This window comes from Apis cerana, linkage group LG11, assembly GCF_029169275.1.
Source record: "Apis cerana isolate GH-2021 linkage group LG11, AcerK_1.0, whole genome shotgun sequence".
Classification (NCBI taxonomy): domain Eukaryota; kingdom Metazoa; phylum Arthropoda; class Insecta; order Hymenoptera; family Apidae; genus Apis; species Apis cerana.
Genome location: NC_083862.1, coordinates 2,094,727 through 2,106,997, shown reverse-complemented (window position 1 = coordinate 2,106,997; position 12,271 = coordinate 2,094,727). Strand labels below are relative to the sequence as shown.

Genomic DNA, 12,271 nt, shown 5'->3' with positions numbered 1-12,271 from the left:
GAAAGTTATTATGCGAAAAACGATATTTATTTTATTCGTTTTATAATGTAATGAAATTTTTTAAAATATTTGACTTACATCGAGAAAAGATTAATTATCAGATTTAACATGATTTGATGAAGAATGATGAACCTAATTGTTATATTGATTGTTATTCTGATTATTAAATTTTGAGGAATGATGAGCTTGATTGTTATTGTTATCCCAATTGTCAGACTTTGAAGAATGATAAGCTTGATTGTTATGTTGATTGTTATTCTGATTGTCAGATTTTGAAGAATGACGAACTTGATTATGATTATAATTATGTTGATTATTATCCTGATTGTCAGAATTTGCGCAACGACTATTCCGTATCAAGTCGTTTACATTAGCATCCAAAATTTGGAAGTTCACATGTTCGAGATTAAGATCGTTGTTTAGCACGTCCTGCTTTTTGTTGGTTAAAGCCAACAAATGTTCATTTCTTTGTGTATTATTAACTTTGCCAGATTGTGGAAGGTTTTGCTTAATCTTCATACCAACGACCATTTGAAGCGTCTCATTTCGAGCTACAATATCCTGTAATTTCAAAATGCTTTCATTTTTATCTAAAATAAAATCTCTTTCTAAGAAACATTTGTTCCCATATAAAAACATAAATGACTAAATAAATTCGATTATTTAATAACGTATCTATAAATTTTTCACGAAAATTTTAAAACCGCGTATTGAGCGATTTGATTTGACTGACCATCGATCAAATCAAAACATCTTTTATTAATTTAATTTTAAATTGCACAATTCTAATAAATGAAAAGTTATACATTTCGATTAATCAATTAAAAGAAAATTAAATGAAAAACGAAAACATTATTAATTTATACAAAGAAAAAGATTCGTTTTTGTATGAATCTAGAGAGAAATTTATTTGTACATTACTAAACATCGTATTTGAGATTTTTATGTGAAAAGAATAAATGAAGTCTTATTATCCCCACTAGCACTGTTGTATAGGAATACATCACGTGACTCGAGTCACATGACTCGTGTCTGCTAAATGTAAACAGTAGGGATAATATGACGTTATATATATTTTTCATGTCGAAATTCATGTTTATTAATGTGGCAGTAGTATCTGATAAAAAGAAATGTATCAAGAAAATATAGGAAAAAAAAAGAAAAAAAAGAAGATTGAAAAATATTCGCAATTACTAACGATATTTTGTCTGTCAAGTGACTGATGCTCATTCCAGCAACCAAGAGTATTATTCGTGAATCCGAAAAAGAGTACGCCATTTTTCGATACTGCTTTAGCGGATAATTGACTGCTGAAAACGTCTTGGACACTGAAATTGGTAAAAAATGTGAAATTAAATAAAAATGTACAAGATATTTTGGAACTCATCTGAAGAATTGATTTTTAGATTTATTTCAATGCTTAGATTTATTTTTTGTTAATAATGAGCAATTTAAATTTGCATTGAATAGAGAGATGAATAGCATTGTGACAGAGATAGAGATTATTTCTATCTCATCTAAAAGTATTCCTATTATTGGAAATATTTTATAAAAAAAAAAAAAAAAATGAATATTTTGAGGAAGAGATGCTATTTAAAAAATGTTTAAGATTATATATCACGATTTCATAAATCAAGAAATATTATTTTAAAATCAATTCTCCAAACAAATTTCCATATAAATACACTGTATAATAACGAATTATTCTATTTCAGAACATTTACAAAATTTATTTTTATATTTACCTTTCATACTGTACGTCATTTCCTTGATTTTGCGAGTTCATTAACGATGTTGTGTTAACGTAATATAAATTCTGAGAAGAGAGAGGACTATAATAAAGATTATGCGTCACGGAACTAAGTGCCATTCCAAAAACTCTGTTGTCTACTTCTTTCAAGGTGAGATTTTCTTGCGACATTTTGTCAGATCTAAAGTTGTGATTGGAAATGTGGGAAGACAATCGATGGAAAGAATCATCGGCATTTTGGTAGACAATTAAAGCATCATCTTTGTTATCTGCCATGTACACCTATTATATCATTATTATATTATAATAATTTATTATAATGAATTATAATAATGTATTAATGATTTTAACTTTTTTTTAATTTTGTAATTTTCAGTAAGTGTTTCTTATAAATCTTAATGTGCTAAATGCGAATCTGTAAACTATTTTCTCCGAATACAGTTTCTAAAGAAAAATTGGAATTTTTTAATTCTAGAAATATTTTATACTTAGTAGAATAATAGTTATTCAATTGTTCTTGATAGAAAACGATAATTCTCTCGAATAAAATGATATAAGTATTTATAAATATAAATTATAATTATAAATATTTAAAACGTTAATGATGCAAATTAAAAAAACATCGAAAATATATTCATTTTTGTTAATATTTTCCAATTTATTTCAAAAATTAATGATTTACGAGAAAATCTAATAATAATAACGTGATAGATTTTTCTGTTAATGAAAAACATCAAAGAAAGCTACAAAATTATTCTTTTTTTTTACAAATAATATATAATATTATAAATTTCAATTCTTTGATCTAAGTTCAAGAATTATCTTGCTATTTTTAAAATTATAAATTTTATTTACAGTTTTATTTGCATATATATACCATACTGCAACATTATTATCTCAAATTTAAAACCATATAAAGAATTCTTATTATATAAGAAATAATACGAAATACAAAGGAAAAATAATTTAAAATATTTCCAAGAAAATGAAAACTTTTAATTACTTTTATAATTTAAACTCACCATAGTATTTACAGAATCCATAGCTTGAACAGCTAAAGATGCTAATCCGCCCTTTCCTGTGGTGGCATTTACGGCAACATCGTGCGGTATCTCGACTTGCTTGAGCAATTTCGAAGTAGTCAAATCAAAGGCAAGCAATTTTGGAGAACACATAGGTTGAATATTATTGACAAGACCCGAGTCCAGAACCCACAATCTCTCATATTCGTCGATCTAAATATTATATAATACAATACAATACGGGTTTCTTTCCTCTCGAAAGAAAAATTAATTCTAAAAAAATAATCATACAGCAATTTTGTTGGCGCTCACGATTCCAGAGCAATCTTCATACTTAGCAAATGACCAATCGGGATAAGGTTGTAGAAGCGGTCCACCGTTGCCAGTTTTGTCAGATACCACGTTCAAAGAGGAAGGCACACCATCGTATCTTAACATAGTGACAAAAGTCTTATCTTGAACGAAAAATGCAAAACATAAAATACTCTTAATATAAAATTTATAACTTTATTAAAAATATTATAAAATTGGAAATTAATTTATTAAATTGTTTGATATAGCAGTATTAATTTAAAATATTTTACCATGCCATTGATCGACGTCAAGAGGATAATTTTTCGTACGATCATATTCGCCAGATTGAATCGCAGCTTGCCTTTTTTCGTCGCTACCGAAATCATAATCGACATACTTCCATTCGTGAATCACGTTCAACGTATTTGTTAATTTTTTTCTTGAGGAATTTTCTCGAACAACGGCACCTTTAATATTTTGACAAGCTATGCCAAGGCATGCCATCAACAACAACCACTTTGTCATTTTTCCCTAGAAAATATTTCGTCTTGTCAGATGAAATGAAAAATTGCAAAGAAATATTACAATGAGGCAACACTTACCTAGGATATTAAAAATATTTTACAAGTGACAAAGTATGTACGCAAACTGCAGGAATTTTGAGTAACGCTCGGTCAATATATATATACGATAATGATGCGTGTTTCATGAAGATAAAGAAAAGAAATTTTTTTTTTTTTTTGAATTTTCGATGTTCCCATTATCTCCTTGTAGATATATATATATATATTTTTTAAAGGATTACAATGTGACAGGTGATATAATTTATATATTCTTTAGAAAAATAGTTTACAAAAATTTACAAAATTTTCTTTTGTCCGTTCTGTCAACCAGATATTTATCTTTGTGTCTTTATGTATAATTCGAAGGAATTATTAATGAAAATATTAATTGGTTCTAAGAGAAAATGTGAAAAATAATTGTTTAAAAATTGTCTAATTAAAGAAGAATGTAAAATGAAGCTTATTTAATTCATTTAAAAATTAACAATCCAGACAAGATTGATATAGATATGACCCATGCAAAAGAATATTATAAAGAATTTGATGATTTGGTGTGTAAATTGGTCTTATATAGTGATGTATTTTATATATACATTCAAAATTAGAAAGTTCAATCAGAACTTAAATTGGCATTTGATACTTTTTCATATTTTTCACTTATGATCAGCACATATTTATATGTAATGAGCAAATATAAAAAATTGGTAAAGAAAAAAATCTCCTTGACATTTAAACCATTAATACCTTGAAGAATCTAATCATATTTTGTAATTTCACAAGTATTTTAATTTTATTTATCTTTCTTCCCATCAAATATTGTTCCCATCAAACGTTGATGGTCCACTTAACATGTTTGCTATTACACGTGATATAAATGCGCGTATTTAACTTTTATGCGACGATCAAAATACTATGTTTTCTTATATTTATATAAAAATATAATATTTTTAGATTATTTGTAAAGTAAAGAAAAAATAATTAAAGAAATTCAAAAATAGATAAATAATTATGTTAGATATAATATAGATTAAATATATTACTAATTAATAATTACATGACGCTAGTTATCTACTATCGCTTGTAACTGTAATTACGACGTTAATTTTCACGAAACTTATTTGTATTTGACAAAATTGATTAACATTTTTTATCTTTTTCTACATTTTTATCATGTGTAAAATTAATATAATCAAAAAAAATTTTTTTTAAATAGCGATGTAAGAAACATGTTAATTAAAATTTGATGAATTTTTATGTGGCCTAAATTAAGAAGGAGTTTAAATTTTTAACATTGAAAATTTTAAATAGTTTAATTTTTGATAATCGAATTATTGAAATTGGAAGAATTTTTGTTATTCATGATTTTCATTAATTTAATATCGATCATTTCGAAAAAATGTCTAATATAAATAGTTTTGTATAATAAAAATTGTAGAATTATTTAAAAAAAAAAAGAAAATATTTGTTAATTAATAATATATATTTGTCAATAATCGATACTTGTTCCAGCTATATAGTGAACATATCATTTATAAATCTAAAAAAAAATCTAAAAAAAAACAATATTATATATGTTTTTTATATGTTATATAAAAAAAATATTGTTTATATATGTTAAAAAACAAATATATATATAACAATATATTTTAAACTAATTAAATAAATTTTAATTGAATTTTAAACGTTTCTTTGAATTTAAAAAATATTCTGGTCCTTGAATTAAAATAATTATGTTATTTTAATATATGAATAAATTATTATCATATTTACTGATATTGTAAATTGTTCTTTTAATCTTGTAATTCTGCAAGTTCCATTTGATATAATCCAAAGTTCCATATTTTTTTGAAAAATTGTCTTCATGATCCATAAATATGTCATATTTAAAATTATAATTAAAAATATTGGAAGAAATTCTCAGAATTGTTAATAATCAATTATTGTTTGCTGTGTATATTTGTTGCACAATATATGAACAGTATATAGAGAGTTGATTTCATATAGAGAGTTTCAAAAGAAATAAAAGTCGATGTTTATAAAAATATTTATTAAGTATTTATTAAATAATAAACAATTTAATGTTTGATTATGGAAAGAAAGTGAAACATACATACGTATATTTTTATTTAATGGAAACTCAAATTCTTTATAACTTCATAAATGAATATTGACTATCATATTGACTTTTTTTTGAATTTTTAAGTATTCCATGAATATATCGAAGCATTCTATATCATGCTTTATCTAAATAATATTTAATAATAAATAAAAAGAATATTAATAATCATTAATAAACTATAAATAGTTTTTTATTTAAGGAAATATGAAATAAATTTTAACAATTTGTTTTTTTTTATCAAAATTTGTTTTTTATTTCTTATAATTTTGAAAATATTAATTTTTCTACTTCAAAATGTTCTACCATTGAAATTAGCTTAATTTGCCTCTGTAACAAATTTGAAAAATACACAAAATCACGTTATTTCCACTTTTATATTGATAGAAGCAAATCACGTGATATGATTTCGTCATTTTTAATAATGAAGGGATACTTGTATAGGATATTTATATATTTGGCAATCCTGTTCATAGACAAATGATGATCTCAATCATGAGCGATAGACAAAATGTCAATCAAAATAGATAACATAGAAGAAAAATTTTTTCTTTTTCTTTTTTTTATTCATAAGAAATCTTTTTCTTTTTCTCTTTGTGTTACGTTCTAGTAAACTAAATGAAGAGAAAGAAAGAAACAGCCAAGAATGAAATATTGATAAAACAATTTTTTAAAAATTGATGAAATATTTTAAATAATTATATACAAAATTTGTAAAAAGTGTTATTAGAAATGTAATGTGAGATTCAATTTTTTTTCAGATTTAATGTCTCATCAATTACACTATTACTATATTTTTAAATTGTTTGAATTTAACTCGCAATATTATATTCATTCGCTTATTCATATCGAATATAATATAATATAAATACAAGTGTTAATTTTATATTGTTATAATTTTTAAAAAATAGGTAGTAATAAAATTGAAAAATATTATGCGAAAACAATATTTATTTTATACATTCATAATACATTCATAAGAAATTTCGAACAATATTTAATATATATCGAAAAAAACAGATTTTACAGATGTATTGAAATTTTGAAAGGTGTGTTATCATTATTAGGATTTTCGCAACGAGTGTTCAATATCAAGTCATTTACATTAGCGTCCATAATTCTGAAGTTTACATCGTTGAAGTTATAGTCATTATTCGCCATTTTTTGCATTCTGTTACTTAAAACCAATATGTATTCACGGTTTATATATCTATCGAATATGGGCACGTGTGGAAGGGCTTCCTTAATCTTCATGCCAACGATCATTTGAAGTGTTTCATCACTTTGAGCGACGGTACGCTGTAATTTCAAAATAATTTTCTTTTTATTTATATCCTTTTTTAAGAAATATATATTATCAACTTATTTACAGAAACCGCATTCATATTAAATAATTTTTAGCTCGATTATCAAATTTCGATCAAATCGAAATATTTCTTATTAATTTAACGAAAAGTGCAAATTCTAATCAATTGATAGCAATTGTAACATTTCGATTGGACGATTAAAAGATAATTAATATAAACATAATTTTAAAAAATAAAATGAAAACGAAAATATTATTAATATATATATAGAGAAAAGATGTACTAATATAAATCTAGAGACATTTCTTCCTTTATTACTAACATTATATTCAATTCCTGCATGAACTGAAAATAATATCACATTATCCCCACTACATCACACAGAGATACGTCACATGACCAAAGCAAGCGTTGCATCACGTGACTTGTTTCTCTGTCAAATCTAGTAGTGGATGTTTTGTTCTCTTGCGAGAAGTTATGTTTAGTAGTAATAACATATGGTAGGAAGAAATGTGACAAGAAAATATAACAAAAAATAAAAAATATTTGCAGTTACTAACGATATTGTGTCTTTCAAGTGATCGATGTTCGTTCCAGCAGCCAAGAGCTGAATCGCCCACCAGTCCGAAGAAGAGGACGCCACTTTTCGATACTACTTTAGCAGACGATTGGGTATCCAAAATATTTTGAACTCTGGAATCAGTAAAAAATGTGGATTTAATTAAAAAATGCAACAAATCTGTGATATCGATTCTAAAAACTATAGGAAATATTGTTGCATAATAATTTCAAGTTTTATTTATTAAATTGTAAGTAATTTAAATTTGCGTTAGCAGAGATACAATTCTATATTTTCAGCCTTATTTCATTTAACAGTGTTTCAATATTTGAATATTTTTAATTAGAAATACTTAAAATTATATTAATCACATAAGTTGAAAAACATTATATTTTAGAATCAATTCTCCACTGAATATAGTAACATTATTTAAAAGTAAATTTAATTTTATATTTACCCTTCATAATGTACGGCATTTTGTTCATAATTGGATGTTCTGAATTGTTCCGTGTTAACATAATACAAACTGGTAGAAGCTACAGGACTGTAATAGAGATTGTTAGTCATGGGACTAAGAGCCATTCCAGAAATTCCACTTTGCGTTGTGAAACTTTCTCCATTGATCGTCATTTTGGTAAATTTAGGATCGTAATCGAAAGTTTTGGAAGTCAATCGATGGAAAGAATTATCAGAATCATGATACACGATTAAACCTTCACCTTTCTCGTCTGCTATGTATACCTGTTATATCATTATCATGGTATGATTATATTGTAATTAATAATATTGTCTGATAAATTTCAACTTTTTTTTTTGATTTTGTAACTTTCATAGATGTTTTTTTTTTATAAATCCTAATGCGTTGAGAAGAATTCTATTTCTCTCAATATATAATTATAAATATATTTAAATAAAAAAATATTGAAAATACATTCATTTTTGCTAATATTTTTCAATTTTAGTTTCAAAAATTAACGATTTATTGAGAAAATCTAATATCACATATATATATAAAGAGAGAACTTTATATTTTATATCTTTTTGCCAAAGAAAACATCAAAGAAAATTACAAAATCATTTTTTTTTATATAAAAGCAAAGTAATACGTAAGAAACATTCTAATTCTTTGTCTTAAATTTCAGGTAGAATTATTTAAAAAAATATTATTTTAAATATTTTATTATTCTGCAATATTACTTTTCTAATTTAAAATTATATTTCCATATGAATTATTCATCGCTTAGAAAATAACACAAAAGTGAAATGAAAAATTTCCAAGAAAAGTAAGTTGCCTACTTTTATAATTTATAAACTCACCATAGTATCACCATTTATATTGCAATCTAAAGGTTGAACAGCTAGAGATGATAGTCTTCCCTTTCCTGTGGTGGCATTTACGGCAACATCATGCGGTATTTCGACTTGCTTGAGCAATTGCGAGGTAGTCAGATCAAAGGTGAGCAGTTTTGGAGAACACATGGGTTGAGTATTATTGACAAGACCTGAGTCCAGAACCCACAATCTGTCGCATTTGTCGATCTAAATATCACATAACAAATGAATCTTCTTTTTCTTTGGAAAATTAATTGTGAAGATATAATCATAAAGACAATGTTCAATTACCGCAAGTTTTGTGGCGCTCACGATTCCAGAGCAATCGTCATATTTAGCAAACGACCAATCGGGATAAGGTTGAAGAAGAGGTCCACCATCACCGATCTTTTTAGATATCACGTTCAAAGAGGAAGGTACGCCATTGTATCTTAGCATGGTGACAAAAATCTTACCTTGAATAAGAAATGAAAAATGTTTAATATTTTTTAAATTGTAATCATTGGATATTAAGAATTTTGGACAAGTAAAATGCAATATTAAAATATTTTATGATCTAATTTACCATGCCATTGATCAACGTCGGATGGATAATTTTTCCTGTAGTCGTATTCGCCAGATAGAATTGCATCTTGTCTTCTTTCATCGCTATCGAAATCATAATCAAAGAATTTCCATTCGTGAAGGACGCTTAATGATTTGTTTAAAGATTCTCCTCGAAGAATGCTGCTTGTCGTACCTTGACAAACTATGCCAAGGCATACCACCATAAACAACCACCTTGTCATTTTTCTACAAAATATTTCGTCTTGTCAGAAAATAATAAAATGTTTCGTATAGAAGTATTACAATTGAGATATTGGAAACACTTACCTAGGCTGCGAGTAACGAAGCAATGGATATTGTACGTGAACTGCAGGAGCTGTTGAATTTTCACCAACGATCGGTCAAATATATAGGCGGTAATGACGTATACTTTATAGAGATAAAGTAAATTGTATTTTAAAATTTTTTTGAAATTTTTGAAATTATCTTATTTATCTTGTAGATATGTTGTAAAGAATTAGAATGTGACAGGTTATAATTTATATTCCCTAAAAAGATATTGTTTGAATAGAAATTTTACAAAATTTTGTTTATCTATTATGTCACACTATTTTTTTTTGTGTCTCGCTTCATCTATAGTTCTGGAGAAATGTTAATTGAGATAATGATTAATTCAAAAAAAAAAATATGTAGTGTAATTTTTTAAAAATTAGAATAATTATATTGAAAAATATTATGTTTATTTAATTTATTTGGAAATTATTGCAATTAAAAAAAAGATGTAGATACAAAAATCCAAAAAATTCAATTTCTTTTGTAGGTCTGATGCAACGAGAATACTGATGTACTGATTTATTCTATGTACCGATTTCTATTATTTAAAATTCAGAAATTTAAGTTATCGAGATAATAAATTGCCATTTGATATTTTTTGTTATTTAATATATAATTGATTTAATATATTTGCTACCATTTCTCATATAAATATTAATTTTCTTGTATTTAATTTTCATGAAAAATGATCAAATGATCATATGGTTTTTTATGTTTGAAAAAAAATTTAATTAAATTCGCTTAATTGAAAAATAAAAAAGAAAAAGTAATAAATAAATAAAGAAATTTAAAAATAGATAAATAAATGATTATATTACTAATGATTACTTTAATATTAGTATGCTTGTTACCTCAAGCTTATTATCTCAGAAAAATGATTAATATACACTTCTAATCTTTTTCTATATTTTTATCATATTATGTAAAACTAATATAACGAAAATATTTTTATTTAAATGGCCATAAAAATTTGTTAATTTAATCTCAATGCATAAATTTTTTACGTGCCTTTAGTTTAAATTTTTAAAATTGAAAAATTTATATTTAAATGAATTTTTTATTTCATAATCGAAGCAATAATGTTAAAACAAATTTTAATTATTCATTCATGATTTTGATCAATTCAATATCGATTATTACGAGAAAATATCTAAAAAATTATAAATATAAATGGTTTTACGTAATATATAGGAATTAGAGATTAATAAAAAAGAAAAAAAAATATTTGAACAATAATTTAATAATAACGAATATAAAAATAAAAATAAAAATAAGAGAAAGTGTATTGTATATATCTTTCGCATATATAAACATATAAATGATATTTTTGGATAATCAATTTAAAAATAAAAAAAACAAAAATTGCAATGCATAAAAGTATCGATCGAAGCTTATTTATTATATTATGAATAATTTAATTGGATTACAAAAATAAAGTGAAACGATCATGTAACAAAGACAGATATCATTTTACTCATATTTTTTCATTTAATGAAAATTCAAATTCCTTATGACTTAATAAATAACTAATTTTTATATTTATTTTAATCTGAAGAATCGATTTTTTAAAAATGTTCCATATATTAACACATTCTACATTAATGCTTGATCTAGATTATTCGAATCTAGAATATTCGATAACAAATAAAAAGAGTAACAATCATGGATTAAAAAAAATAATCATTTATAAGTAATTTTTTATTTTTATTAAAGCATCTCTTTGATACTGAGCTATAATACAATATTTAATGTTAATTAAATAATAATCCAATCAAAACTGTTTATTATGAAAATATTATTTTTTTTCAGTATTTTCTATTTCTTATTTTTTCCTATTTTCTCTACTATTAAATTAGCTCAATTCCTTTGCGATAAATTTAAATAGTAGAAGAATATATGATATCACAGTATTCTCACTAGTATATTACTCTCATTAATATATTACAAACAGAGACACGTTATATGACACGATATTTAACTTTGGCTACTTTTAATAGTAGAAGAAATACACCTGCTCATTAATGACTAAATAACTAATAATCTCAATCGAGTAGTAATAAATCGAGGTTATAATACATAATATAAAAGAAAACTCGAAATTTTCTAATATTTCTTTTTTAATATTTCTTTTTCATTTTATTCGGATAACAATTATCAAAATACATCAATATTGGGATAATTGCAAATCAATCCAAAGAAAATTCAGATTAGATGTGAAATCAATGAAATGTGTCTTCATATAAATAATTACGAATAATGTTGTTTAAAATATTAAGTATTTTTTACTTTAAATAATAAAATTTTTTCCATGTTCTATATCTTATTACAAATTATTTTCTTCAAACTATTTTATTTAACTTTTACATTTATTATTTCATCTGTTACTTCAGGACACATTACATTCATTCACTCATTCATATTAAATATAACCTATATTATTATAATTTTT

General features: G+C 24.4%; 2 protein-coding genes and 2 long non-coding RNA genes across 5 annotated transcripts; 2 read left to right on the top strand and 2 right to left on the bottom strand.

The window, feature by feature from the left end:
• Positions 1 to 8: 8 nt before the first annotated feature.
• Positions 9 to 4,322, bottom strand: LOC107997172 (major royal jelly protein 4-like). 2 transcript variants are annotated; one of them, XM_062081094.1, is made up of 7 exons: positions 3,669 to 4,322; positions 3,357 to 3,597; positions 3,064 to 3,227; positions 2,773 to 2,985; positions 1,746 to 2,032; positions 1,199 to 1,328; positions 9 to 561 (listed from the first exon to the last, which is right to left on the bottom strand). In XM_062081094.1, exons 2-7 carry the CDS (start codon positions 3,589 to 3,591, stop codon positions 133 to 135), a joined length of 1,458 nt encoding a protein of 485 aa, XP_061937078.1. In that variant the 5' UTR covers positions 3,592 to 3,597; positions 3,669 to 4,322; the 3' UTR covers positions 9 to 132.
• LOC133666913 (uncharacterized) lies at positions 1,224 to 3,606 on the top strand. The gene is made up of 2 exons (XR_009831792.1): positions 1,224 to 1,364; positions 1,716 to 3,606. It is a non-coding gene; the product is annotated as an uncharacterized LOC133666913 (long non-coding RNA).
• A 2,356-nt stretch (positions 4,323 to 6,678) lies between the features above and the next one.
• On the bottom strand, positions 6,679 to 10,055 carry LOC133665627 (major royal jelly protein 1). The gene is made up of 7 exons (XM_062081315.1): positions 9,817 to 10,055; positions 9,509 to 9,735; positions 9,235 to 9,398; positions 8,929 to 9,150; positions 8,069 to 8,352; positions 7,613 to 7,745; positions 6,679 to 7,044 (listed from the first exon to the last, which is right to left on the bottom strand). The coding sequence occupies exons 2-7, from the start codon at positions 9,729 to 9,731 to the stop codon at positions 6,769 to 6,771; spliced, it is 1,302 nt and encodes a 433-aa protein (XP_061937299.1). The 5' UTR covers positions 9,732 to 9,735; positions 9,817 to 10,055; the 3' UTR covers positions 6,679 to 6,768.
• On the top strand, positions 9,653 to 12,054 carry LOC114577448 (uncharacterized). The gene is made up of 2 exons (XR_003697557.2): positions 9,653 to 9,905; positions 10,310 to 12,054. It is a non-coding gene; the product is annotated as an uncharacterized LOC114577448 (long non-coding RNA).
• The last annotated feature ends 217 nt before the right edge of the window (positions 12,055 to 12,271 follow it).

What these genes read in the sequence shown, in the direction of transcription:
- LOC107997172 (XM_062081094.1), bottom strand. Translation starts at nt 3,591, where the DNA reads ATGACAAAGTGGTTGTTGTTGATGGCATGCCTTGGCATAGCTTGTCAA. An exon ending in TGAGCGCCAACAAAATTGCT is followed by an intron (nt 2,986 to 3,063) that starts GTATGATTATTT and finishes TATAATATTTAG; the next exon opens with ATCGACGAATATGAGAGATT. An exon ending in AATGACGTACAGTATGAAAG is followed by an intron (nt 1,329 to 1,745) that starts GTAAATATAAAA and finishes TACCAATTTCAG; the next exon opens with TGTCCAAGACGTTTTCAGCA.
- LOC133665627 (XM_062081315.1), bottom strand. Translation starts at nt 9,731, where the DNA reads ATGACAAGGTGGTTGTTTATGGTGGTATGCCTTGGCATAGTTTGTCAA. An exon ending in TGAGCGCCACAAAACTTGCG is followed by an intron (nt 9,151 to 9,234) that starts GTAATTGAACAT and finishes TGTGATATTTAG; the next exon opens with ATCGACAAATGCGACAGATT. An exon ending in ATATAAATGGTGATACTATG is followed by an intron (nt 8,353 to 8,928) that starts GTGAGTTTATAA and finishes ATGATATAACAG; the next exon opens with GTATACATAGCAGACGAGAA.